Source organism: Amblyomma americanum, chromosome 11 (genome assembly GCF_052857255.1).
Source record: "Amblyomma americanum isolate KBUSLIRL-KWMA chromosome 11, ASM5285725v1, whole genome shotgun sequence".
NCBI classification, from domain to species: Eukaryota; Metazoa; Arthropoda; class Arachnida; order Ixodida; family Ixodidae; genus Amblyomma; species Amblyomma americanum.
Window position 1 is genome coordinate 30,086,496 of NC_135507.1, and position 27,985 is coordinate 30,114,480.

Here is a 27,985-nt window from a genome sequence, read left to right on the forward strand (position 1 = left end):
TCTTCGCCGTTGACAAGATGCGCGTACCGAACTTGGGGACGAACTGCACCGCTTAGACTATGAATGGGAACTATTAGTTGGTGTAGAGGCTGGATGACTGCACCATTCAATTAGTCTTTGAGGGAGTAACGGTTGCGAGTTGAGGGAGTACGACTGCGGGAATGCAGTTCGTCGCCAAAGAACTAATCTCCCACTGGCGTTACTATAGGGGAACCTGGGGCGGTGTCCGGGCACTTAACTCTTTCTTTGGTCTCATTTTTTTTTCACTTCTCTTCGAATATTTGCGTTTGTGCGAACGCATACAGTCCGACAATCTCTTTAGCTTTGCTACCGTTGCTAGTTCAGCGCTCTTTTTGTTGTGTGCATGCCTCTCATTTTTGCAGCCCTGATTCCATCTGTGTTCTGTCTTACGGCGTGGAAGCGCGTTTATTGATATGTATGGGAATGTTCTTCAAAAACATCCAAAAATGAGGGTCAAGCTCGTTTCTGTCACCTCTTACACGAAGGTTGAGTGACAAGCGCAGCGTGACTGTCATGGTCAGCTGCCCTGCAATACCATACCAAGCCGTACCATACCATGTCATGTAATGCCACGCCATACCCTACCATGCTATACCATGTCATGCCATGCCATACCTTACCATGCCATCCATCCATTCCATGCCATACCATACCATATGTCATGCCATACCCTACCATGCATCCATTACATATCATGCCATACCATATTATGCCATAGCGTGTCTTGCTGTATAATACCGTACCGTAGGGTACTGTACTATGCCATACCCGACCACGCCATACCTAATATAGCCCTGTAAGATTATTCTATTTGCCGTCTATTTGAAAACAACCCTGTGCTATCTGTGTGGAACGCACTTCCATCGAAAATGAAACCTGAATCGAATTGGTTGGATGACCGATATGACCTTTCTCCGTAGAAGGCTGCAGCGCACCCTTCTGCAGAGCCAGCTATGATGCGGCAGCAGCTGGTGCTTCTGCTGTGGAAGGACATCTCCGTCCGCCAGTTTCGGCGGCACCTGCCCGGCTTCATCGGGCAGACGGCGCTCGCGCTAATCGTCCTCTACACGCTCAACAACGACATGCCGGGCGAGCCCGAGAGCGTGGTGCAGCGTGGAGTGGGGCTGTGGCCCACCGCCGCGCCGGACGGGGACGCCGAGTTTATCCCGACTACCACCACGGAACAGGAGGAGCCGAAGCGGAAGCCGACAACCCGGTACACGCCGCGGCCATGGCACCGGCGTGAGCACGACAGCCGCATGCCGCCCCGGTTCTTCGAGGCTCGGCACCCGCTGGACGGCTGGCACTCCGGGCCGGGCGCGGGCGTGGAACAGCTCTGCTACGTCTCCCGACTGCCCTACCATGCATCCATCGCAGAGAGCGCGGCCGCCATGCTCAACATCTCCAAGGTACTACGGGGCGCTGAGTGTCAGCCCATTTTTGAGCGTTAGCTCTAGCTCTAACTCCAGCTTTGCGCCATTGTCGTTGGCGCCGTCTGAATAGCACTCCGGACCCGGAAGGTGCCTCCTCCCGAGTACCCCCCAAATTGAGCGCCCCAATGGGTGCTGCACGGGACAGTCATTCGTAACAGCGCACGTTTTACACACAAGCCCAGCACCTCCCGCGTACGAGGGGGATGCTCCTAACTCCTACTGGCTACACTGGCACTTGCTCTTATCTCTTACCTCACTTTTCCGCCGCTGGCATAGGCATCCGCAAGCGCACCACCAAGCACCCGTGGGTAAAACTGCGCCTTTGGGTACTTCCCGCTAAAAATGCGCCTCCGACATATAAACCCATCAGGTCCTGAATACGAGGCGGATGAGTTAACCCCTAGACCACCGCTATGGTGGCTTGAGGTTAAGCATGCAGTCTAATATTGTCGTGCGTGTTATTATTATTCCCTGATTTTGCACTTAACGTCATCTTCAACCAGCGGGGTGCCGATCGACGGTGAAGAGGTAGAAGCTCTGCACAACTCGCTCGTGAGCCCGGCCACGACTGCTTGGCCTGTCTCTGGCGCCTGCTCCTGTGGTCCTGGTCCCCCATTGTGCCTACGACCCGCGTTGTCTGAACGACCCGTGACAATATATCAACTCTAATATGTCGCGATCTCTTGCAAGTACAAGCCAGCTAAAACTGGATCATACGTGTTACTAATCCGTTAATATCCTGGTACTACAGAAAGTACTACAAAACGACATAAAAATCTGTCCCTATGTCGAAACGAAAGATCATTGTCGCATTTTGGGCACTGTTATGTAGTTTTTTTCGTCTGAGAGCCATCGCTAACGATAGCGGTGACTACTGGAGGGCAAAAAGGACCTAACTGCAAGTCCGCCATGTCTGCAGGTGCATCCGCTGAAGGACTATGACGATGTGTCGCCGTACTTCGAAAGCATCAAAGATTCCCCTCCAGGAAGCCTCATCGCGGTCGTGTTCCACACGCCACCCCATCTCTTGGCGACGAGTGCATTGCGTCCGGAAGCCGCCTTCGATGATTCTGCTTCTAAAGAAGGCGAAGCGGGACACTGGGAACTGGACTATGAGGTAAGCGAGCTGCGTCCACCCAGAGTACCCAATGGTGTTCTCAACACCGGCCCACAAAGACATTCTTGATTGAAACGAACCAGGATGGGACGCAGCACGAATGAAACGACGGAAAAAAGCGCCGCTCACAAATTTTCTTTCACAGAGGGACAGCTACACATCTTCCAACAGCCCTTACACAACGCACGTATAATGAAGACGTTTAACAATAACATGCGCTGGAAATTCCCTCTCGGTGCGTAAAGTGGCACACACGAGGCCTTTTTCTCTAGATCAGAAAAGCTTCCATAAACTGCTGGGCTTTAAATTTTTCCTTTTGCTGAGGAAAAGCCTGGCTCACATTTGCAGGCTTAGGCCGACAGGGCAAATACTCTTTAACAACAAAGCCTCTGGCCTGATGAAGTTCTCGTTGTTATTTATTGCGTTGGTGCAGCCCACTTTTAAGAGAGCATCACGAGCAGTTACTGCATACTGTGGCGACTAAGCTGCTACACAAAGATCTTTACTGTCTCATGTCACGAGGCATTGAACTTAAGGCATAGCTGACTCTTTCTCGGCCTGTGATTGTAAGGAGGAAAAATACGTTGGGATGCACAGGACATCCGCCTGTTGTCTCGGGCGCGCAGGTTCGAGTGCACGGCATCCAGTTCGACGTGAACGTCCGCTACCGTCGTTTCCTGATGCTCCCCGCTGCGCTCAACTTGGATGCATTCAGCGAGATGACGTACCTGTTGCCGATCCAGTACGCTGTGGAGACGGCCTTCATCGAAGTCGTCAGCAAGGCGAAGAACGAGAGCCTCGATTACGAAGTGAGCATTCTAACAGGGTCAGCCCTAACAATTTCTTTGACCTTGGCGGAGAATGAGAATGACTAGTTAAATCGACACCGGAGCTCGAATTTGAGCTGCGGTCCGCCTAGGAAGACACGAGCACAAAATTCCCCGGGACTCCTAATTCTATTCTGCGTTGACAATGAGATATCCTTAGAAGCTGTGGATGCATTTCCTGGAAGTGATATCACGTCCGGTCTGGTCACGTCACTCCTCTCCAGCCAATGGGAATGTTCTCGTCTGGTGACATCACTACCCTCCAGCCAATGGTCGAATTGTATGACCGACGACGCATTTTGGCCCCATGGAGTTTGTAATGGCTATCACATCAAAAAAGTACAGAGTATCAGTCTCTCGATGACAAACAGGGGTTCGCGATATCTTTCCTTAAGTCATGAGGTGAAAATGAGCTTTACTGGGGCAGTAATGCACAGAGATGATGACCACTGGTGTCTTGTTTGGCTAACCAGGCCCCAGATCGTTTAATTCCCACTGCCTGGAGCAAAGTGACGTTGCCGGACCAGATATGATTATAAGCTGGAAAGAAGGAACTTCACCAGACCGGACGTGACACGACTACTGGCTAATTCACCCGCTGATTTTAATGCTATCGCACTGCAGGCGAAGAAAAAGGATGGATGAGTTGAGAGGGCAGACGAGATTAGAAAGCTGTCTGAAAAATGCAGCCGTGGCTTTCTCAGTACAGTACTAAATGCGTCAGTGGAAGAGTCCTTAGTCTAGCCGTGGACATGACCGGCCAAGACTAAATGGCTGAAACGACATCTGCTTCTCTTTGCGCCATTGTGAGAAATGAGGGCCACATGAACGATTGATAGTCACAAGCTCAGGCAGTCACCGGAGCATCCGAGCGCTTGCCGCGCAGCATGGTGCGTTGAACATCCATGTGCGCGCTTACACGTGGTTCGCCTCAAGAACGCTCAAGTGAACCAACCGCACAATCTCGCTTCTGTGCAAACCTAAGACAGAGCGTACTGCGTGTGCACTGCTGCACATTCCTGCACTCATTTCACCTTTCCCTGTCGGCGTACTTTTCTACATATCGGAATTTCTGTTCACCGATTGCTCTCATTTCAGTCCGAATCATTGACCCACCGCGGTGTCTCAGTGGTTAAGGCGCTCGTCTACTGACCCCGGAGTATACCTGGGTTCGAACCCGACCGCAGCTGCTGTTTTTCTATGGAGGCGAAACGCAAAAAGCGCCCGTGTGCTGTGCGATGTTAGAGCTCGTTAAAGATCCCCAGGCGGTCGAAATTATTCCGGAACCCTCCAATACTGCATCTTTCTTCCTTTCTTTTTACCCTCCCTCTCTTATCTCTTCCCTTACGGCGCGGTTCAGGTGTCCGCCGAGATGTGAGACAGATACTGCGCTATATCTTTCCCCCCAAAACCAATTTTCAGTTCCATTTTTCCGAAGCATGTGTGTGTGCTTTATGCTCCTTGTCTGCCGTATTGAGAAATTAGGCGGACGGCCGCCGCAGTGGCTCAGTGGTTATGGCGCTCGGCTACTGACTCGAAAGACGCGGGTTCGATCCTGGCCGCGGCGGCTGCGTTTCGATGGAGGGGAAACGCTAAGGCGCCCGTGTACTGTGCGATGTCAGTGCACGTTAAAGATCCGCAGGTGGTCGAAATTTTCGGAGCCCTTCACTACGGCGTCCCTCATAGCATGGGTCGCTTTGGGACGTTATCCCCCCCCCCCCCCAAAAAAAAAACACCAATTAGGCGGACATTTCGCCAAACAATTTGCAGTGGAAGCTGGTAATGTTAATTACAAACGAAGTAACGGACGTGTCACTGAAATAAGTCGATGTATTTCCATGCCGCATTGAATGCATGTTCTTAGCGTCACATTCGCGTTCAAATGTGAAGAGCTAGCTTTACGTTTTGGCAAGACAGTGACTGCGTTCTGGCGCTTTGTTCACAGGTGAGACTGCAGCGGTTCCCTTACCCGAGTCTCTACCCGGAGGACTTCCCTACCACCTATGCACGCGTGGCGATCCGCTTCGCGATCGCCTTCTGGATCCCCTTCACCGTCTTTGTCATCCAGATCGTCGACGAGAGGGTGAGCCAGTTATTAACACGCGTAGCATACGTGCAATCCGTCTCGATTCCAGTGCCATGTTTCTACTCGAGCGGTAAAAATATCCATTGAACTCTTGGCACGTGAAAGATGTACACCGAGCGTAACTGAACCGCTGAAACGCCCTCAAGATCTATGCGCTGACTTGTTTCGATGTGACCTAAGTTGACCGGAAGTGTAACTGCCGTCTTCCCTCCTCCACACGCAGGCGAGTGGCATGCGCACCCAGCAGCGCATCTACGGCGTGCTGGGCGTGTCCTACTGGCTCTCCCACTACCTCAGGATGGTGACCACGGTGGCCCTGATTGGAGCGTTGATGCTCTTCTTCCTCTACGGCATGCTCAACGACCGCTTCGGCAACGCGTTCATCTCAGCCACCAACCCGGGGCTCGTCTACGCCGTGCTGTTCTTCTATGGCAGTGCGCTGGTTGTGCACGGCATGCTGCTGTCGCTTTTCTTCGACAGCAGTGAGTGCGGCCGCTCTGGCTTGAACAGCGATGTGGGCTAGTTGGTACAGTCTTTGTCGAAAGTATACAGCCCAAAGGGTCTGCTACTGAGCTCTGCAGCACGGCCCCTCTTGCGTACTCTAGAACCCTAATCTCACGAAGGCGGCAGGAACTTCTGTCTTCAATCCTACCAAGCTTAGGACTGTCAAATGTGCTTAAGAGCCCCGCTACACGGCTTGGAAGCAGACCTCTTGGGCTGTGTATTTTTGGACAATACTGTACATACTGGAACAAGGGCCCGTTCTTATTGACGATGGAGCACTTATTTCGACGCTAGATTGAACGGCGCAGTGAGATGGTTGGTTAAGCTTGATTTATGGGGGCTTAACGTCCCAAAGCGACTCAGGCTATGAGGGACGCCATAGGGAAGGGCTCCGGAAATTTCGACCACCTGGGGTTCTTTAACGTGCACTGACATCGCACAGTACACGGGCAAGATGTAGAAACACATGGGGCTTTGATTGAGGTGGTGCACAAGGCTTCTAGGAGTAGATATGAGCAGGAGTACACCGAAGTTTAACTTACCCTGAGGTGTATCTACAAGATTTCCTCAGACACCTTCAGGCAGTGGAATGTCTAATATGTAGCAACAAGCAAAGCAACGTGCACCAGTAGACGTTTATAAGAGAGAAAGTGTCGGTTAACTAGTCGTTTTAAAGCAATAGCATTAGGAGCTTACTGCTTGGTTACGTAGTTTGGTTGCTGCGCCAGCCTTTGCTTGAAACTGCCGAATTTCCTGCTGTAAGACTAATCGCAGTGAAAACATCATCTCTTCCACAAAACACCAAGGTATATTGCTCTCAAGCTTGTGGGTGTGTCAAAATTTAACCGAGTCAATTGCGAGCATAAATTTTAAGCAAGTCACCCTCGCGGTAGAAGTTAAATTCGCCCCTCTCCGACCCGCCCGCAGCACGTATGGCTGGCCTGCTGTCGTCCGTGTACTGGTTCCTGACCCTGATGCTGCCATACCTGTTCCTTCAGAACCCGTACGGCTTCGGGTACTACCTCATCTCGAGGTTGAGCAAGTTGATGACCTCCGCGTTTCCCGGCATGTTCCTCCATTGGTGCTGGATGGTCATCGAGCGCCTGGAGAGATTCGGTGAGCCGCGACAGCTGTATGAACAACCTGGCCACATCATGGTGTCGTCGTAGTTGGCGTCGCGCGCACCCCTCCTCACCCCATGACTGCTCACTGTGTCCGTCCACTCCAGAGCTGTCAATGCCAAACCCACACTCACTTGCTGAGCCTGTCACGCCGGACGTCCGCTTTATTGGCAAGGATGAGCGACCGAGCGTGACACACGGTCACACGCGTGGCTCACGGTCATGTGTGATGATGTCTGATATTTCAATATTGAATCAATATTTTTATACTCAAAATTTCTCCCCCTAGCGCTCACCCTAGTGCTAGGGAGTTCTCTCCCTAGTGCTTGTCCGGCCGCGCCAAGTTCCTTCTTCACAGCCCCGTTCCTTCGCTCTGCTCGCAGAGGAAGGAGGGGGACTCGGAAACTTCGCCGACCCGTCGCACATTCCAGACAACGTCACCATCCTCCAGCTGATGATTGTCAGCACCCTGTCCAGCTTGGTGCTGGTGGTGCTACTGTGGTACATTGACTGCGTCACGAACTGCAACCGCACAAAGATAGCGCGTCCCTGGTACTTTCCTTTCAAGGTGTGTGCTTGCATGCGCGTGCGTGAGTGCGCAAGATGATCTCTAACAATCGCCTCCCCACCCTTATCGTCTCAAAGTCGCTTTCCGGCACATGCAGTGCGGATAACGGATTTATTCGTGCGTTATTATAACGCATTGGATTAATTCACTGGCAAAAAAAAAACGCAGGTGGGGACTGCAGGGAGTCGTGTTGATGGGCAAGGTCATGAAATTCTAGGGCACAGGGGGAGCTTGGCTGGCACAAGAGAAGTATAGTTGGAGACCAGTGGTGGAAGCCCTTCGAAGGCGAACACGATAATGATAGTGGTAATGATGATCGTAGCCTATTATTAAATCGTGACTTCCCTCCGCTTTGTCACCGCATAGGCAACGTATTGGAAGCCACCAGCGATCTCGGCGCCGCAGTCGGGAGTTTTCAAAACACGGTGCCAGTACTACGAGCAGGAACCAACAGCCATTCAACCAATCGTGCGCATCAATGGCATATCCAAGGTTAGTGGCGATGTGCAGAGAATACCAACATGTGTATCTATAGCTGAAGGCGGCTCACGCTACCACTGCCTTTGTTCATTGCGTAGCTCTTATAAAATAGCTCGAATAGGAAAAGGATGACGAAATTTGAAGCTGACCCTTTAAAATACTGTTTTTTGGCCTGCAGCGATTCGAGACCCATGTCATCATAAACGACGTCTCCTTCAACATATTTGGCAAGCAAATAACCGTGCTCCTGGCGCCGCCCAACTATGGAAAGTCAACTATCATGAAGATGATCACAGGTACCGCATCCACTTGCAAGACATCTTTTTGCTGTTTTGTGCAAGGTCTCATAAGGGGGTAAGCATTGTGGAAACCAGATCTTATCTGTGTAACGTTTTGATAAGCATGCAGGTGACGGTGGCCGTTTTTACCAGTGACATACTACACTGATGTCAGTTACACCAGGGAAAAGTGCTTGTAAGGGAACACATTTTAAATAACAGAGGAACTTGACAGCGTGGCCTGAGACCACAAAGCCTCGCTGTTATGTTTATTAGTTAGGTTGAAAAGATCTCTTTTATTCTGCACTGCTAAAAGAAGCTCTTTAATAATTAATAATTGGTTTTCAGAGAAAGGAAATGGCGCAGTATCTGTCTCATATATCGTTGGACACCTGAATCGCGCCGTAAGGGAAGGGATAAAGGAGGGGGTGAAAGAAGAAAGAGGTGCCGTAGTGGAGGGCTCCGGAATAATTTCGACCACCTGGGGATCTTTAACGTGCACTGACATCGCACAGTACACGGGCGCCTTAGCGTTTTTCCTCCATAAAAACGCAGCCGCCGCGGTCGGGTTCGAACCCAGGAACTCCGGATCAGTAGCCGAGCGCCCTAACCAGTGAGCCACCGCGGCGGGTAAACGATATATCATTCGTAAGCAATCCTTCCACTTTGTGTAACCGACAAATAGGACTATGGGGACTTTGTGTCTGAGAAGCGCTTGTCAAAAGCGTCCAATCAAACCCTGTGCACCTTTCCCGTGTATATATTTCCTACCAGGGTCGATCCCGCCCAGCTCTGGAACCATATCTGTCGGCGTCCACGACGTTGTCCTGAACGGCGACGGGGCGAGGAGACTGCTCGCCTACTGTCCGGGCGACAGCATCCTCTACGGCGACCTGACAGTGGAGGAGCACCTGATTTTCTTCGGAATGGTTCGCGCCGCTACGTTTTTATTTGTCCCTATCCTTCATTTCTTTAAACGCCACAAGTGATCATCAGCCGCAACTTTTTGTTTTGACAGCGATTTCGAAACTCCTGGTATGTCAAAATTCTGCATTCTGATTGGTTTGGTTCGTGCCTTTTAGTTACCAGACTCTCTCGCCGCCGATGAAATTCATGCGAACTGTTCTTGATTATTGAAAAGACAGTTATGGCAGACAAAAAAATGCTGTAGAACGCAACCAAAAGCTTATTCTCAGACCGCAGGTGGCGCCTTCGTCTGCTGTCGTCCAGAAAGTGCCCTCAGATCAAGTCTGTATTTTGACTGAGGTTCAGAATTAGTAGGACGTACGGTTAAAGAAGTATGCTCTATAGCGTGGTACTCTGGAACTATTAAGCCAAATTTCGTTGACTGCTGTCTTCCCTTTCATCTGCGATCAGTGCTACTAACAGATCTTTCACATTACTGTAGATGCGTTTACGCATGCAGCTATGGTTCTCTGCTCTTCTAAAGCGTATTGTGCGACATAAAGCACAAAGCACATTCTTGCGGTTAACACAACACACTAAAACATCGATCACAGTGACAACTTGAATTATTAATCGCACTGCCATAAACGCTAGGGCTTCAGATCTTGAGACGTTTTAAACGGTCTCAACGCCCTCTCTACAGGCATGAGCAACGATAATCCGTTCGCTGTGCCTTCGATTTTTACATATAAACGAAGGATCATTGCTGGTCTTGTGCAGTAACTATTTATGGTTCGGGACGGACGAAGTGAATCTTTAATACGACTCGCATTGGTTATGAGAGGCTACAGTCCCATTTCTTATCACAAGCGATGAGCTTATAAGCATCTTTCTCTTGCTTGCAAAGCATCTTTCTCTTGCTTGCAAAATCCTGTGTGAGCAGTCTCAATACAACACAGTAGTGACGTGGTTGCTTTACCAAGGCGATTGCGTACTTTGGTAAAATCTCGGCGGAGAAAAGCAAACACGGTGTGCATGCGGATTTCATAGATATTGATGGTACTGGAAAAGCACGTATGTTTAGAGCGTAGCTCATAAGTGATCCTTAGTTTTTGGCGGCGTTTTAGCCAGTGGTTCCTGTGCCGGAGGGAGGAAGGAAAGTGGTAGCTATATTTGTTTTTTTTTAATTTATTTATTTCACCCTCAAGGCCTGGTGCATTACAGAGGGGAGTAGATAAATAAACTAAATGCAATACAGAAAAGAAAACACGAAGCAGACAAGTTAATGATCGACATATACAGCTGGCTAATGCAGTTCTAAAATTAGGAATGTCTACAATGCTGGTAATCAATCCGGAAAGGTGGTTCCAGTCTGCATGGTGCAATTTCAACTTTGTGTGCGTGGTACAGAGGAGATGAGATGTACGAAGACGAAGGGATGAGTGCGCTAAGAATGTTGGGAAAAACATGAAAAAAAATGGAATAAACGAATGAGAGAAAGCTTCCGACGAGAAGCTAATGAAGGTAGGTTTAACATGCCTTTCATTGCTGATATATTAGCAGTACGGTGGTAGTTATGCAGAAAGAAACGGAGCTATTCTGGACCAGCTCCAGGGCGTAGGTTAGGTTAGCGCAACTAGGGTCCCAAATGGATGCAGCGTATTCAAGTTTGTGACACCTAAAAGGCACATGATAAACTCGCCACCCGACCAGGGGCTCAGCTGCACCGACGTCCGGATCCAGCTCTATATACGCGCGGCCGAAGCAGAAACGGCTGTATAAGCGCGACGCCAAAGGGGGCCTGGGTAATGACGCACGCGCCTTAGCTGACGCCTGCGGCGACCGAACTAAACGAGTCGCCCCCTGATGATGCACGCAGAGCGAATAAACTACAAAGTCGACGGGCGGCTACATAAACGCGACACAATACATCCGGCCAGTTATACCGCGATGAATGAGACAGATGAAGCTGCTGTGACGCGCTGCTAAACACGCAGCGCGAAAAGCTGAACTCAAAAGCGCTTTTTGCTCTCTGGGGTGAAATTCCGGAAAATTTTGTTCTGCTCAACACTTTTGTAATGCCGCCTGCTTTAGCGATCGTTAGCTTTATTTTGTTTACACTCTCCAATGTTTTTACATTGAAAAGCATATGGTGCACAGTTAAGCTTCATGAGCGCCCATTATCTCTCCCATAGGCAAAGGGGATTTCCAGCAGCAAAGTGCGGTTCGATGTCGGCCAACTCATGGACGACATCGGGCTGTCCTTCTACCGGACTCGGCGCGCCGATGACCTCACCCACAGCATTCAGCGCCTACTCAGCACCGCCATCGCCATCATGCCGTATCCCGACGTAAGCAGGCCGCGCGTACTCATTGACGGGTCCTAGTGGACCTCCTTAAAACAGGTAGTGTATATTTGCACCTTTAAGACATACTGCTTTGATGCATGTTCTTTAAAAACTAATTTTAAATTTTCACCGAGGTTTAAAGAGAGGACGACTGATAAGTATTTGTCACTCGTCACCGCACCGCTAAATCTCCTTGGCTAGCTTCATTAACACTAAAATATCTGCGATTAAAAATGACGCCCCTGTGAATAGCTTCTTTGAACCATCCTTCTATACATCTCGTCGCATACACGAGGCGTGGGAAGAAAATAGGAAAAAAAGTTTGGGAGTGACCTCCGCCCATGACTGTGGCGCGTTTTATTTTAAATTCCGGATGTACAGGTCATGTTACACCGGAACAACAGATGTAAAGATCCGGCAACGGAAATAGACAACTTTATACGCGCACGGCCGAGGGGCTTGAGCAGGCACGCATCGACTGCCACGATCACATCGCGTATTCTGATGAAGACAAAGCGACGCACAAGACCTTGATATACGCTCTCTCATATTGGCTACTTGAAGCCGATGAAGTCATGAACGGCTTCGCCTTGAAGGTTTGAGCAACGCTTCCCTAAGGTGCTTGTTTTGCTGCTAGAGAAGTGTGATCAGCACCAACGTTGTTGCGCAAAATATTTGTGAAGATGTTGTCGAGAGCATAAACGACAACGACAGCGAGAGGCTGACGTTCGTGTCCGCGGAACATAGCAAAGGCACCCACGACGACAAGACACAGAGGGACATAACCCGTGCCCAAGCGTAAGCATCGACAAGACCGGTTGATGACCTCTGGTTCCTCAAGGACCTCTCGCTCCTTCCTGGCCATCGATGGTCGGTTGACTAACGAAGTAATGATCGTTAGTGAATGCGTGACATAATTAATCATGAACTTTGGCTACGCGTTTGGATATCACTTTTATCGAATTATCTTTGATGGTCGTTTAGAACTGACGAGTTTCGCAGAACTTTGTGGCACGCGCCTGCTCATCAGGTGCAGATGATCCTTCTGGACGAGCCGACGCGGAACATGGACCCACACAGCCGGCGCGAGACGTGGGAGCTACTCTTCAAGGTCCGCCGCTACAAGGGCGTCTTCCTCACCACTAGCGACTTTTCGGAGGCAGAGGCACTAGCCGACCGTCTCGTGGTGATCCAGCACGGGGAACTTAGCTTAGCCGGCTCTCCCGAGTACATCATGAGCCAGCTGGGCATGGGATACATGGTACGCCCAACATGATCCTCCATCTACATCGAGCTTCTGATGGCGCGGCTCTGCCGAGCCCGGCTTTGAAGTAGAGGCCGATGTCCGAGCGAAATGGCGTTGTAACGTGTCTTTGCTCAGCAGAAAACACGTTTTGCAGCGAGAGCTGTAATAGCTCAATTAATAGGCAAACATAATAGGGGTTACAACGCCGGAGTCGACGTCAGTTACGCGTGTTATTAGTGGTTTTGAAGAAAGGAAATGGAGGGATCCCGTCGCGGTGTCAGTGGAAAGTCCCTGCCTTGTCTTCCTGAACCCTCTTTTGGTTTTGATGAAAGGAAAGGTGGGTAACTACCTCACTTTGTAGATGGACACCACCGCCACCTTACAGCGTGACGAAGGTGCCCACTGACCCTGTGAGCCAGTTATGTGCCTTTCCTCAAAACCAACGGAGGATTCAGACAGCGAGTCGGACAGCATTGGGAAATAGACAGTCTAATTTGATTCGTGCAAACGGGCCCTAGAGCCAGTGAAGTGTGCCGGGAATGCTATCGATCCGATGGCGGCGAATACTTTTATTGAACTTCTCTCAGTAGTTGTTCCTAACTTGAGGGTGGTTTCCAGCCCATTCTTGTTCTCGTGGTGTTTATTCTTATGATCCTACTCAGCAGTCACTACTCGGCGTGGATACGCCCTTTTATTGCCCACACTGGCAGGGGCTGTGTATGATTAGACCTTCCTACATCTACTTCTCATGTTGCTCCTCATATGGATGAACCAAAGGAGCGAGTGTAGGATGACCTTCTGGTGTCCTTGCGGTACCTTGGCACCGTTCCTTCTCCTAGGCGCTTCCCTTTACCCGTATTCTGTACTTAAATGCTGCCGTCAGAAAATAATTGAATAGATAGCCGGTAACCATATTTCTCCCCGCCTACAGGTCGGGACAGGATTAACTGGAGGTCAGTGGGGGAGGCCTTTCTCCTGCAGTGGACGTAGTAAGGCTGATGACGATGATGATGGTGATAATGCCCTGCACTTGAGGTGCTGCTGTTTTGTAAGACTGCTGTTGAAGAGCAGAGTGCTGGATCAGATGGTACATTGCCGAACTCCGAAAAAGACGAAACAAGAGAATGGCGATTATACGACTAGCAGTGGAGAAAATCAGGTCCAGTGGGCGTTCGATAATGATTGCGCACAAAAGTATGGTACTGCACTGAAATAAAAATGTAATTAAATATTTTGCTTAGATCCCATGCAATTATGAGGCTTGCAGCGATGCTGCTTCGGGTTCGAACCCGACCACGGCGGCCGCATTTCGATGGAGACGAAGCGCAAAGGCACCCGTGTGCTGTGCGATGTGCGATGTCAGTGCACGTTAATGATTCCCAGGTGATCGAAATTATTCCGGAGCCCTCCACTACGGCACCTCTTTCTTCGTTTACACCCTACTTTATCCCTTCCCTTACGGCGCGGTTCAGGTGTCCGCCGATATTTGAGACGAATACTGCGCCATTTTCTTTCCCCAAGAAACAACTTACCAACCGCGTCTTCCTCACGCCGGACAGCTCGCTGTAAGAAACGCAGAAGGAGACCACGCAACTGCACCGCACGAGCTGCGATAGAACCTCACTGACTTGTTCCCGTGCGCCTTCCTCACATGAGCCGTTCCACTGTTGCACTGCGCCCGCGGCGCATGCGTCGCACTAAAGCTTTCTGTCCTATTGCGTAGCTCTGGCTCCACAAGGGTCCCGGGTACAAGGCCAGCGGCGTGGAGGCCGTGCTCCGCAAGCACCACTCGAGGGCGGAGAGGGTCGAGGACAAGCCAGGCATCGTCGTCTACCGGCTGACCGGCAGTTCCGACGCGCTTTCCACGCTCATGCGGGACCTCTTCGCCGACCTGGAAAACTCCAAGGCGAGCCTGGGCGTGGCCAAAATGGGCGTCATAGTCACCACGCTGGAGGACATCCTCGAAGGGTGCGTTACAGTCGTTACTACACCCCACACTCTTCTAGCCCAAGCCTCGAAGGAGAACGTCCCATAATCCTAAAGGCAGAAGTTTGAGACGAGGTTTGAGATTTGGGTGGTGTTATGCCCGGGCAACCAGCCCGGATTCCAATTCTGCAGGATGCAAAATTTGTCCTGCGAATGGCCCTTTGACAAACCCCGGTGCTGCGCCGCAAGACAGTGGCGCCCTAACGCTCCTGTGACAAGCTAAGGTGCTGCTCCGCACGCCAGCGGTGTCTTATGAAGAAGTATCGGCAAGCGACATGCCCAAACGTGCAGCAAGCTGCTATACAGAGAGGCGCCGGTTTCCCTTTCCCGCTGGAAGTCACCGCGCGCGGTAGACGCCAATCGCGGTCGCTGGTTGGTCCTTTCGGACGCCCGTCAAGTACTGGCTTTGTATTGGGCAGTTTGAGTGACAACCGTTTTTGGGGCTTTATGAATAAATCCCCAGCGCTGCCGCCTGAAGAGAGACCGATCCACCGAGAGACCGACACGCCGCGAGCCGAATGCTGTTCACGAGGGGAGTGAGATGTGTGACGCGTTGCAGTCCCGCCGGACGTCGCTGCGCGAAAACAGTGTCGTTTACTAATAGTTCCCGGCCACCGTGCCGGTCCTGTGCTGTACAATGCCCTGTACATAGTGTATTCTCACCGACGCCTGACTCGGAGTCTTCGCTACGGACAAGAAAGCTGGCAGCGCTCTGTCACAAAACGGGTGGCGAGCGCTACGGGACCACCTCTACGGCACAACATTTGTAGAAAAAATCCACCAGTTCTAGTTCAGTGCCGGCCGCGTTTTAGCTGTGGAAATGGCCTTCGAAAGTTCCTACCTACTGCACACTGTGTCGGCTTTTGTGATTTGTCTTCTTTCGATCTCTTTCTGGTCTACACGTGCAGTATACAGATAGTAAGTTGACGCTATAGAAGAACCTCGCCCGCACCACTGCTACAAAATTCTACATTACTTCCTTATAGAATGTGCGTTTATGTTGTGTCATCGGTTGCTGCTCTAATAGGGGCGCTTACTGAAACCACCAATTGTGTAACTGCTGCACTGGGTACTCCAAGCACTGCCTGATAATATTTAGTGCAAAATACTTGGAACTGAGCTTGTACGTGCTGTGCCTAAAGCTAAGTTTCGGATTTGCCCTGGCAGAATGTGAGGGATATGAAAATTTGTTAACAGATAAACATTGTTTATGTAACAGAAAGAATTGTTGGATACCGGTGGGAGGGGCTATTGTCTTGCAAGGCAATATAACCTGACATCACTACCCTTACAAAAATTTCTTCAGTTTATAGAATGCCCATAAACTTTTGCCACTGAAGCCTGCAGACAGTCTGCTGGCAACCTATGCGCTTATGGCGATCGATAGAAAGTCTATGCCCCAGATTATAAGCGGATGATGAAGTTCGTGACGGCCATCGCATTCGCTCCCACGCAGTATCCACGAACAACGCTCACTTCTGCGCTTCAAACGCGTCGCCAACAAGCGTCACAGTTCCGCTGCTCTTTCTGTCAAAGAGGCCGTGTCTCGCTTAAAGATTGACATGAGCACCCTGGAGGCACGGATGGAACCGGAGGATCCAGGTCCAGGTCCAGGTGAGATTAAAATGGTCGAAGCAAAACCGCACGCTAGCGATGATTCAAGAAGGTGTGTTCATAATTGTTATTGCAGGGCATTGTAAGTGTGCCCAAACATTAGTTAGGCTAGCCATGGTACAAACTTCGCACGTCCTAGCATTCCCGTGAGGAATTAAGCTCTTTTTTTTAGAAGTTCGCATGTACGGTGGCGTCCTGTGTCTCTCCTGGAAACAAACTCCATGGCCATCGTAACGCTTTCGGAACAAAGCTAGTTTTTCTAGGGAACCTTATGGCGCTCGGCTGCAGACCCGAAAGGTGCGGGTTTGATACCAGCCGCGGTGGTCGAATTTCGATGGAGGTGAAATTCTAGAGGCCTGTGTACTTTGTGATGTCACTGCATATTAAAGAATCCCAGGTGATCGAAATTTCCGGAGGCCTTCGATACGGCGTCCCTCATATCCCGGGTCGCTTTGGGGCGTTAAACCCCGTACCAAACTAAACCGTGTGAATAAAATGGGGCTTTCATTATAAACGTGTATCTCTGAGGCTGGACTACACAGCATTCACATCCTAACGATGATCACGGAGTCCTTTTTGATCTTGAGATCGGAAGTTCAAATCGGGTGGCGGTTAGAAAGAAAGGTTCCGTTTTTAAATACAATTTTGAATGAATGTATTTGCTGGTAAACAATTCTTCGCGTAGTAACAAGAGCCAAAGAATCTATTCGTAGTAGAAATAAAAAAGTGGGTGGAGCTTTCCTCAGATTCAGAAGGACCAGCGCGACCGGCCACACGATAACGCTCCGTGGATCACGTGTTAAAGAAATCCGCACTTGGGCGTGACGTTTACCTGAACGGTAGCTTCCTCCTCGTCCCGTACACTGCGCGATGACAACTTGGCGCAGTGCTGGGCGGCGGCGGCGGTATTGGGGATGCCTTGCGAGCTCTGCGCAACCGGACCGTCTTCGTGGAAGCCACGACCAGGAAGAGGCTGCACAGCCTGTTCCACAAAAGGGTCCTGCACTGGAAGCGCACGTCTGTTCAGCGCACCCTCCGCTGGCTGCTTCCCACGGCCCTGCTGCTCCTGGGCGGATACTGCGAGAGCTCCATGTTGTCTGGGACTCCGAGGCATGAGGTGACGCTCACCTACGGCGTCCACAACATCGTCGGCGGCGCCGTCGGATTCTGTGGCTCTAAAGGCGGGCGATTCCAGGTGAACATTGTAGATGGTCATCTAGAAAGTCTTGACGACACGAAGTGATCAGTGGGCCAGAGGGAAGCCTCACTTCGTCAGCTAATGTTTCGACTAGTGGACCTGCCTTCGTCTGGGCCCAAGAGAAGACTAATCCTCTTGTAGAAACCTTGCCTAGTGAACTGAGACCTAGCCAAAGACCAGTCGTATCAACGCAACGTTGTCTAGCCGACTCACGCTTAACTGCGGCACATTCAACATATTGTGTTGTCATCATTTACACATTTTCTGCCCCTTCCTTCGTTACGGTGCATGCTTAGGAGCTGTCATCGTGCTTAGCTTTTAGATCTTCGGATTTTAGTCCACCACTAAAGTAAAGCGACGAGCGCGACGCGACAGACTGCACAAGTGGACTCTCACGTGCTCACGAGCTAACCACATATGGGCCTGTACCCTGTCTCATTACACAAAAGCGGGTACAAACAGACCAGCACGGTAAACCTTACTAGTCTACATTACATATCCAGGGCCCGCTTGCACAAAACTCTTTAGTCCAGTCTTACTCTAACCTTCAGGCTTAATGAAAACTCATTTTAGTCTTAGTCTTCTCTAGCCGATGAGCCGCTTGCACGAAAGAAACTATAGACTGCAACAAGACAGGAAATCAAGATTTGATAAACGCTGGAACCAATGCAGCATTCAAGCAGTCTTCCAGTCAAATCCAACATGTCTGTCTTGCGTTTGGTCTGTCTTGAAATGCTCGTCAGGCACCTGTTGCTCCTTTGACGTGTGTGGACCAACATAAATTAAATTGAATTGATTTTTTGTCATGACAGCATATCCTGTTTTCAATGAAGTGCAGAGAAAGAAAGCTTTTGAATTGGCATTGCTTGTGGTCTTGCATGCTTACAGTACGTATTGATAACGCGTGCCAAAGACCAGATTCATGGGGTGGTTCCGCCATATACAGTCTGTCTTCAGTACAGAGATTCCATAATTTTATTTAATGGGCACTTATTTAATGCGCGCCATGCATGCTTGCTGCTGGCTGGCGAAAAAACGACGGTCGAAATCTACAACGATGTACCGTGTATCGGAAGTTGCGACCGAGTAACTGGCACTCACAAAAGAACTGCGCTATCTGCAGTGCAAACTTTGGTAAGGCGGTTTGTGTCGCAGAGCGAAGGTCTTCACAAGCAAAGAGCTGGTTGTACCTCTTACGTCGTCTCTGTAGCAATTCATGGCCCAGAGCATGTGTCCCGTGCTGGAGGAGAATGGCGTGCGGTTGGAGACCATCGACCTGACTAACGTCGCTCCCCAGCTGCTCGCCCTGGCGGAGAAGGACGTCTACAGATACGTCTTGCGCTACCAGATTGGCGTGGTCTCGAGTGAATCGGCGTCCGTGTACGTAAGACCTTTTTTCTGGGCAGATAAAACATTATTATATACCGTGACAGATGTCTTAATTGGTAGAATTTGTATCTACTAACAACGAAACATCATCTGTACACACGCATGCTGGCCTGCCACAGGCTTATACAGTTCCGCTCTAATTTTAAGGAAACACTGATTTTTAATGAAGAAAATATCGCTGCAGTTTTATATTAATTCGTTGTAAGGTCTCCTGACCTGGCTCGCTACGCTAGTTTGTGTTGAATAAAGATTATCATTCTGTTCCTCATTTCAAATCTTCAGTTTAATCAGGGTTGCAGTACAGTTCCTGTGCTCCCTCTAAGTGTGTATCGAAAACGCAGGATCACACTTTGGTTCAACGGACAGAACCCGCATTCGGCGCTCCTGGCCCTGAACCTGCTGCACACGGCACTGCTTCGCAACATGACCGGGCACAAGACGGCCGCCATTCGGTTCACAAATGCTCCGGACACATTTCAGGCAGGGTGCCACAATCGCAGTCAAAGGCGAATGCGAAGGAGATTCGGTGCATGTTCTCCCGTTACAATACGGTCGCCAGTTGGACCAGATTTCACGAATTGCCTACTCGAGTGGCACTCGTGTTATGTGGGCAACCCTTCCTGTGTTATGTGGCGTTTTCATGATTTTTATTCATGTGGATACCGCAAGACTTTTCTTGGCCAAGACAACGCAAAGATATAAACATGTACACAGACTATTATACGTGATACGTAAAATGTACCAACTATCACTGTATATGTGCAACGTCCAGTACACGTGACTTCTTTATTTCATCACGTTTTCTAAACTGCCAGTTAGTGGAGATAAGACGGCAGTAAGCAGGCAAATAATTTTTACGCAATCTGGCAAGGGTTATCGATAGTATAGGAAAGAGTACTCAAGCTCATGTGTTATATTTTTTCAATGTTCTTCAGCGCACTTCAATTATTTGGTTTGAGTTTTTGCCTCTTGAGCGAAAAATTCTGTGCGGCCTGTTTTTTTTTTCAGAGAAAGTAGCATTCAAGCTGGTTTCTATCTTTCTTTGGAGTTTTTCATGACTTGAAAATTTTTTTTCACTGGATTGCCCCGTGATGCTCCCAAGCTAACTTTAGCTGAGCTTAAGCGGGATGGAATGTGACTTTTGTACTGGGAGATCTCTGCCAATAATGACTGCACTCGAAGAGACAATGACAAGCATTCTTGTCAAAAATTTTGTCAGGGTACTCAGGCTTTCCGCCCACTGCTTGTTCAACATTCTACTCCATTGCAATCTTCTCTGCTGTCAATTTAGCCTGCTCCCACGGGTGGGCATTTGAAGAACACATTAAAAGCAAGGATGAATTAGATAGGTTAATTGGTGCAAGGACGTACCACGGACAGTCTTTGATGCGTTCAAGTGGTTTCGGGGACCATGAAGTCTCATAACGCAGAGTGCGCTGCAGATGTTTTGGGTCGTGATCCGCGGGCATGTCGTGACCGTGGTACGCTGTGACGCAGGCCGAGGAGACCGTGGGCGTGTTGCTGAGCTTCTTCCGCGAGTTCGAGCTGGGCAGCCCGCGGAGACAGAACGCGGGCTACGTGGTGCACGTGGTGCTGGTGCGCGTGCTGTGCGCCGTGTTCGTGCCGACTGCGCTGTGCTACCACGCGGCACACTTCGTGGTCGTCGTGCTGGGCGAGCGCGTCTCGGGCGCCAAGCACCAGCAGCTCTTGACGGGCGTCGGGGGCGCCCTCTTCTGGCTGGGCCACCTCCTCTTCGACGGCTGCCGCGGACTGCTGCACGCGTTCGCCTTCACAGCCGCCACGGCTGCCTTCCGCCCCTTCCTAAGCTGGAGCTTTGTCCGTGAGTCGCAACCTCGTTTTTACAGCGAGAGCTGTTATTTGCACGTTGGGCGAAATGGTGTCGTCGTCGTCGCCGTCCGCGCCTTCCCCACCTTCCTCCCCTCTTCTTTCTGCCCTCTCACTCTCTCATCCGTTTCATTCGCTTCGGCTTTCATGCGGGACAACCGCCTACATGGGCGTATAGACAATCATGCGTGACAGCGGGCGACGCACACGTACCCTGCATCTAGCCCCACACACACCTTGACTGTTTAGTGCGCACTACTACTCCAATTCTCAGAAAGACATTCAGTTAACTTTAAACCTTGGCACTAACACGAATACAGCGGTATAAACGCGGAAAATATTGCGCACCCTAACTCGAAGCTAAGAAACGACCCCACTGTCATCAACATTCCGCGCTAACCAAGCTTATGTTGTATTCCACATTACCATACGACTAAACATTCGGTGTATGTTTTTTTGTTCGTAGTTTTGTTAGATTTTATGCACTGTCCTGAAGAAAGTTCAGAGACCTCATTTCCGCTCTTTTTTGTTTCAGATGCAATATTTGTCGTCTTCGCGTTGTATACGCTCGTGGCCATCAGTTTGGCCTACTTGTTCTCCCTCTGGTTCGACAACGCACCGAACGCCTTCTACACGATGGCCACCATGTACCTCGTCGGAGGTGAGTTATTCTTGTCCTCGTACTCTCTCGAAGCGTCACTGAGACATCCAAAGAGATATGTCATATTTTGCAAAATTTCATGACGAAACCACTGTAGTCGGCGCTTTAGGCCCGTTACTTCAGACATGATACAAAAGGATTTAAGATATGCATGCCAGAATCATGTCCAGGCCGATTCAACAGAAGGGAAATCATTGGAGTCGCTTGGATTGAGGTTCAACCCAGTCGAAAAGCAGGAAAAATATTTGTGGTCGCAACATATTTTCAGCCGTATTTTTGGCCATGAACGTTGTTGACCTAAAGTCAGGTGAGGCGAAAGCCTTTGTCACTTATGTGTGGTTACGATGTTAAGTACACAGTTGTTTGTAAATCAAATGCTGGACACTGCAGGGCGTTTGGGAGGCATACGTCTGATTCGACGCCTTTCTATAAACACCCTCCACCGTCCTAGACAAGGTTATATGCGTTGGCAGGAAGTTGCACAGTCATTAGCACGCCCGGCTGCGGAACAGAAGGATGGTGGTTCGAATCCCATCGTGTATAAAGATTTTTTTTCTTATCGAGTTGAAGAGCGTAACGGACGGACGGACGCGAGCATGAGCCATTAAAGGCTTTCGCCTTAACACACGCTTGTACAACACCGCCCGATGACGGCCGTGACGACCGCACCTGCGATACGCGCCGCTCGCATTGGCTGCAGCTGTGCGGTCGCATTGCCTCCTCATTGCGCCGTGTGGCGCGAGCATCGCCACCTTCTCTTTCGCGTCTCAAGTCCACGACAAGAGAGAGAGAGAGGCCTTGGACAGACATCGGTGTACGATTGCGGCTAGAAGTGCTACACACACACAAAAAAAGGAATCTGAGGAGAAAGCGTGAGCTCACGCAAGCTAAGTCCTCATGAAGCAGTTCCCTCCAGTTGTTCTTCCCTCTCCCAGTCAGTCCCTAATGTTTTCGTGTCGGCATGTTTTAGTGCGCGCGTCTGCGCGGCCCATGGCCCGGGCGTCTACATCAAGGTGGTTGGTCTCAGTTCGCCGCGTTGGTACACGTATTTCACGCTGTCACATAATGTAATTACGTAGAGGAACGACTGCTTTTTTATGCGAAGCATACTAGCCGCACAACCGAGCTCTTCCTTGCTGCGCCGCGCGCGGCCGCGTAGCTACCACTTGACCTACATCGGCGCACCACGTGATATGACGTCACAACAGCTGTGAAAGCTGGGGCTCAGCTCGTGCGCTCGCTTGCGGACGCGCAGCCTCCGCCGGTGGCCTAACTCCCGCTCCTACCGCTAGGAGATACTGACGTCACGCAATTGTATAAAAGGCGACGCACTCGTTGAGTCAGTTGAGCAGCGAGATGTCGGCCAGGGAGAGGGCGGCTCGCCAGACCGCAAAGCGCAAGTTACAAAGAGCCACGGAAACGGGAGAAGAACGAGAAGTACGGCTTGCCAAGCGACGTATGCTTCGCATCCTAGGCTTAACCATAAGCTAAGCCAGGCCATTTTTTACTTTTTCTGACTAGGCTTCACTGTTATCTGCAGACAAGTCCTCCTGAGTTTTCTTTTTCACTACATGTCATCAAGAAACTCGCATAGAAAAAGGCGCCTGCCCAAGCAGCACAAGTAATCGGCCCAATATTGGGTATGTATTGGCAAAGGTTGGTCCTCAAAGGCAGGTCCTGGAAAGGACCAGCGTAAAACCATTTTTAACAATATTGGGTCAATTACCTGTGCTGCTTGGGAGCTTTCCCTCTAAGCAACATTGAGAACCTCCATGACCACCTCTGCTGCGCAGGAGTGCTGGGTTCCCTGTTTTCCACTGCCATGGACCTGTACGTGTTCTCGCCGAGCGCGCAGGCCGGGATTCGGGGCCTCATAACGCTGCCTTTCCGCTGGGTGCCCACCTACCCTGTCACCAGGGGCATCGTGAGTGCTCGCAGCCTCTCGCAGTTGCACTTACCATCATCATCATCAGCCTGACTACTCCTACTGCAGGGCGAAGCTAGGCCTCCCCATATCTCTCCAATTAAACCTGTCCCGTGCCGGCAGTTGAGCCGCCGCGGTGGCTAAGTGCTTCTGGCGCTCGGCTGCTGACCCGAAAGACGCGGGTTCGATCCCTGCCGCGACGGTCGAATTTCGATGGAGGCGAAACTCTGGAGGAGGCCCGTGCACTGTGCGATATCAGTGCACGTTAAGAAACCCCAGGTGGTCTAAATTTCCGTGGAGCCCTTCACTACGGCATCCCCCATAGCCTGAGTCGCTTTGGGACGTTAAACCCTCCTAAACCAAGCCTGTGCCGGCTGCGACCAGCCTATCCCCACAGACTTCTTAATCACGTTTGCCCACCTAACTTGCTGCCGCCCCCCGATATGCTTGCCTTCTCTTAGAGCCCAGTTTGTTACTCTTAAGATCTATCGGTTATGTTGCCTTCGTATTACATGCCCTGCCCAAACCAGTTTCTTCCTCTAGATTTTGACTATAGGATGTCATTAACTCGTGTTTATTCCCTCCCCCGGTCTGCTCTCTTCCCGTCTTATAACGTTGCACCTATCACTTTCCTTTCCATGGCTCGCTGCGTTGTCCTTAACTTAAGCCGAACCCTTCCCGTTATCCCCCATGCTCATAAGTGGATAGCTTCAGGTCGACCAGAAGGGTCGTTGCGTCAGTTTTTGGCTGCTAGCCTAAACATGTGAATTTTGTGAAATTTATTATCGCCACACAAACCTTGCGATCCGCTGCAAGAGGTGTAGCTCTCGGTATGTTGAGAAATCACTTTGTAGGGACATACTGTAGTGGCAACTGATGCAGAGGAATATTTGAAGCCTTACCCTGTAATAACCAAGAAGACATGCAAGCGATCCAGTGTAGCATCTATATAACTGTTAGAAAAGAAGAGAATATTCTTGCAAATTACATTTCACTGATTACTTGTTTGTCTTGTGGATTTTTCTCTTTTCTTTGCATTGTTGTACTTGCGAGGAGGATTGATGAAAGAAACTTTTGCTCTGTGACATGAATGAAACCACCCACGAATAACGACGAGAAACAATGTGCTAATATCAACATCGCTACAATAGCGCTTTGTCGGGCGGCATTCGTAATGTAGTGCTCTCGCTTTTACTTTACAAAACCAAGCTCTGGGTCCGCTCAAATCATGCAGCGTTGACTATAGTCTCCTTCGTTGCCCTGCAAACTGCCGTTACACCAGTGTCGTTCTATAGGCAATGAGTAGGCAACTGCGATAGCATCAGAAGCCTCCTCGGGAAGAAGATACACCGTCGGAAGATAAATTCGCTGATTGGCTGGAGGACACTAACATCACCAGCCAGGATCATTCCGGTTGGCTAATTGGCTGGAGGGAGTGTGTCGTCACCATACCGCTGCGTTCCCATTCCCATTGAATAGGGAGAAGTGACGTGACCAGTATTGAAGTGACCTAACTTCCATAATGCTTTTATAATGCAGCATTTGATTGAATTGTCTCCCTGTGGCTTGTTTTCTTGTATGTGCGAGGATAAATAGTTGTCGCTAGTTTGTGATGCTCCTCATGTGTCCTCTCCATTAAACCAGTTTATTGTGCTCTTCCGCGTCCTTCCTATGGTCTATTTCATTGCGTCGCAGACCAAGCTTATCCTGCTCAGCAAGGAACACTTGATCTGCTCAGAAGACGGCCTCTCGCTAAAGCAGTACTGCCGCGAAGACTTCGTGCGCATCACTCAGAGGCTGGAGGAATGCTGCCCGCCGCTCAAGAACGCCCGTACGTATTCTCCTTGCATGGGCTACTTGTGTTCGCTGTGGAGTGCTGCATTTTCTCTCATGTCAGAGCCTCAGTTGCAGTCAATCACCAACAAATATACCTAAACAGCGCTAGGTCTATAAGCACACCAAGTTACTCACTGGAGTGAGGACACCGATGCGGGTTGCCATCTTTTATATAACCGGAATGTTGCTCTTCCTCTTGCATTCAGTTCCTCCCTATTCGTTTCAAACCAGTTCAGTCGAGTTCAGCTTGATTCAGTTCAGTCAGTTTGTTTCAATCCCATTTAGTTGGTCTGATTTGTTCGATTGGAAATAAAACTGAGAGTCAGGTGTCAAAAGTCGTCACAATATGGGCGATGCAGCTTCCTGTAGCTGCTGAACTGCTAAACGCAGCACTACCCACTGAGCCTGGTTCTCGTTTAACTTCGCGTTGCGTATAACAGTTGCTAATACCGCAGATTCCGTCGACCAGCTGCAGCCCTTCGGCGTGGGCCTGAACACGGGCATTTATGAAATCTTTTCCCTGATCCTCGAGAGCGGATTCTGCTTTGTCCTAGTGAGCTTCCTCGATTCCGAGCTGCTGCAGCGCCTCTGGTCGCGTTTTCGGACCAGCGAACCAGCCGCCCCAAGCAAACCGTTCACGGACTCTTCGGCTGATGATGTCATGAAAGAGAGGCAGCAGATAGAGGACATCTACAACAAGCGCGATTTCGAACAACACGGGCTGCTCGTGCGAGGTTTGAGTAAGACGTACGGCTTTATCCGTCCCCGCTGTGGAATCGACAACGTCAGCTTCTGTGTGCGTCAGGGAGAGTGTCTCGGCTTCGTGGGCGTCCTGGGCACCGGCAAGACTACGCTTCTCGGTGTTCTCGGTGGCGAGCTGTTCCCGAATTCCGGGGAGGCTTACATGGGCCCCATGTCCCTCAGCCTCCACTACCGACAGTGGCTGAACAACGTCGGCTACGTTCCTTACGCCGGGGGTCTCCTGGAGGCGCTAACGGGCCGAGAGATGATCTGCCTGCTCGCCGTGCTTCGCGGAGTCCAGGACGTGCCACGCATCACGAGGTCTCTTCTGCGCATCGTCGACCTTGCCGAACCGGATGCGGCCATTGCATCTTACGGCGTGGGCGGCAGGGTACAACTGTCCCTGGCTCTGGCGCTGATGGCCTTCCCCAGGCTGTACCTCCTGGACCTTCCGGACTTGGACACGCAGACACGCGCTGTGGTGCGGCGGGTGCTGGAATGCCTTCGCCAGATCAGCACCGTGGTATTGGCATGCGAGCACCTTCACCACTACGAGAGTGCCTGCGACCGCATCGCCATTATTGCGGCCGGTCGCATCGAATGCATCGGGTCGGTGAAGGAGCTGAGTGACAAGTACTGCCGCGGCACCACGATCACCTTGTACACGTTCCCCGACCGCCGGTCCGACCTCCAGCACCAGCGTTTCATCGTACTGGACATGGTGGAGCACTTCCCGTCGTGCACGCTGGTCCGTTGCTACGAGGGCCTGCTGGAATTTCGTATTTTCGAACCGCCGGCCAGCCTATGTGAGACGTTCGACCGCCTGCTATTCCTCAAGCGGAAGCACAAGTTTCACTTTTTCTACGTCAGTGACACGACGCTGGACCAGATATTTGCCAGCCTCGGCCGCAAGCACGTCGGCCTTAAAGGCAGCGACTAATACGAGTGCGTGGCATCGCGTCTGCCATACTAGTTATGATCCCTATTCACCGGCGCAAGGGGCTGTTTACGAAGCAATGAAGACGGGGCGGGACATTAATATTTATTTATTTTCCGGATAAACTTTGGAGCTCACTAATTAGCGGAGTGCGCGATCTCCACTTGGCCTGTCGCGCTAAAAGATGTACGTCTATTAATGTGGCGCCCTTTCTTGCATTCCTTAACCGTCGAAAGGGAGGAGTGCGAATAACTTTTTTTTATCTTACTTGAACGGCAACGGCTGATCGGCTTTCGCAAAGACTAAACCTATTCGCACAGTAAACTTGTTCGCTTAGACCACGCTGACTCTTTGGAGTTGTTTGTCCTTAATCGTGTTTACAACTACAGCAATGCGCCGCCAAGTTCTGTTACCGCGTCAACCCAGATCATCTGCAGGTTTGAGCGAGCGCTTGTTAAAGGGGTGTAGCGTTAACTCAAGGCAGACCACAAAAGCCAACGCGGCACATACGTGGCACGGTGATATGCAGACTTGTATATCAGAATGCAGCGCACACAACTGCCAGTCGCCACAAGCACGATACAAAGCTCCTGGCTATGTCCAGAGCATATCCTTGAAATGCACCTCTCAAGCGCCTGAAGAGTTACAATTAGTTCATGCTTATCATTAAAAAGTGATAAAATTGTCAATTTCATCTCGCTCTCTCCTTTCTTTGATCTCCTGTGTAAAGTTTCAGAATGTGCACTGACTTGCTTACTTAACTGCTTGCTTGATTAGTTACCTCCTTACGTACTTACTTCATTCGCTTTCTTGCTGTAATGTATATCAGGACGTGCACGCTAGGTGAAAAGTGCAGCAATAAATGTCACGTTGTGCGCTGAGCGCATTTCACTGCGGTTCGGAGTTACCTGCGGGAGCA

The 27,985-nt window shown here is 50.4% G+C and overlaps 1 protein-coding gene across 1 annotated transcript; it reads left to right on the forward strand.

The window, feature by feature from the left end:
* The first annotated feature begins 947 nt into the window (after positions 1–947).
* Positions 948–27,160, forward strand: LOC144110217 (phospholipid-transporting ATPase ABCA3-like). Its single transcript, XM_077643056.1, has 22 exons — positions 948–1,430; positions 2,374–2,571; positions 3,198–3,380; positions 5,344–5,481; positions 5,708–5,966; positions 6,916–7,104; positions 7,493–7,677; positions 8,044–8,169; positions 8,336–8,453; positions 9,210–9,364; positions 11,537–11,692; positions 12,720–12,950; positions 14,659–14,903; positions 16,378–16,535; positions 17,423–17,730; positions 18,944–19,113; positions 19,464–19,602; positions 20,620–20,962; positions 21,503–21,628; positions 23,422–23,552; positions 25,248–25,383; positions 25,844–27,160. Exons 1-22 carry the CDS (start codon positions 975–977, stop codon positions 27,067–27,069), a joined length of 5,376 nt encoding a protein of 1,791 aa, XP_077499182.1. The 5' UTR covers positions 948–974; the 3' UTR covers positions 27,070–27,160.
* Positions 27,161–27,985: the final 825 nt, after the last annotated feature.

Coding starts and splice junctions, on each gene's coding strand:
- LOC144110217 (XM_077643056.1), top strand. CDS start 975: ATGATGCGGCAGCAGCTGGTGCTTCTGCTGTGGAAGGACATCTCCGTC. Junction 21,629..23,421: donor CACCATGTACCTCGTCGGAG/GTGAGTTATTCT, acceptor TCTGCTGCGCAG/GAGTGCTGGGTTCCCTGTTT. Junction 25,384..25,843: donor CCCGCCGCTCAAGAACGCCC/GTACGTATTCTC, acceptor CTAATACCGCAG/ATTCCGTCGACCAGCTGCAG.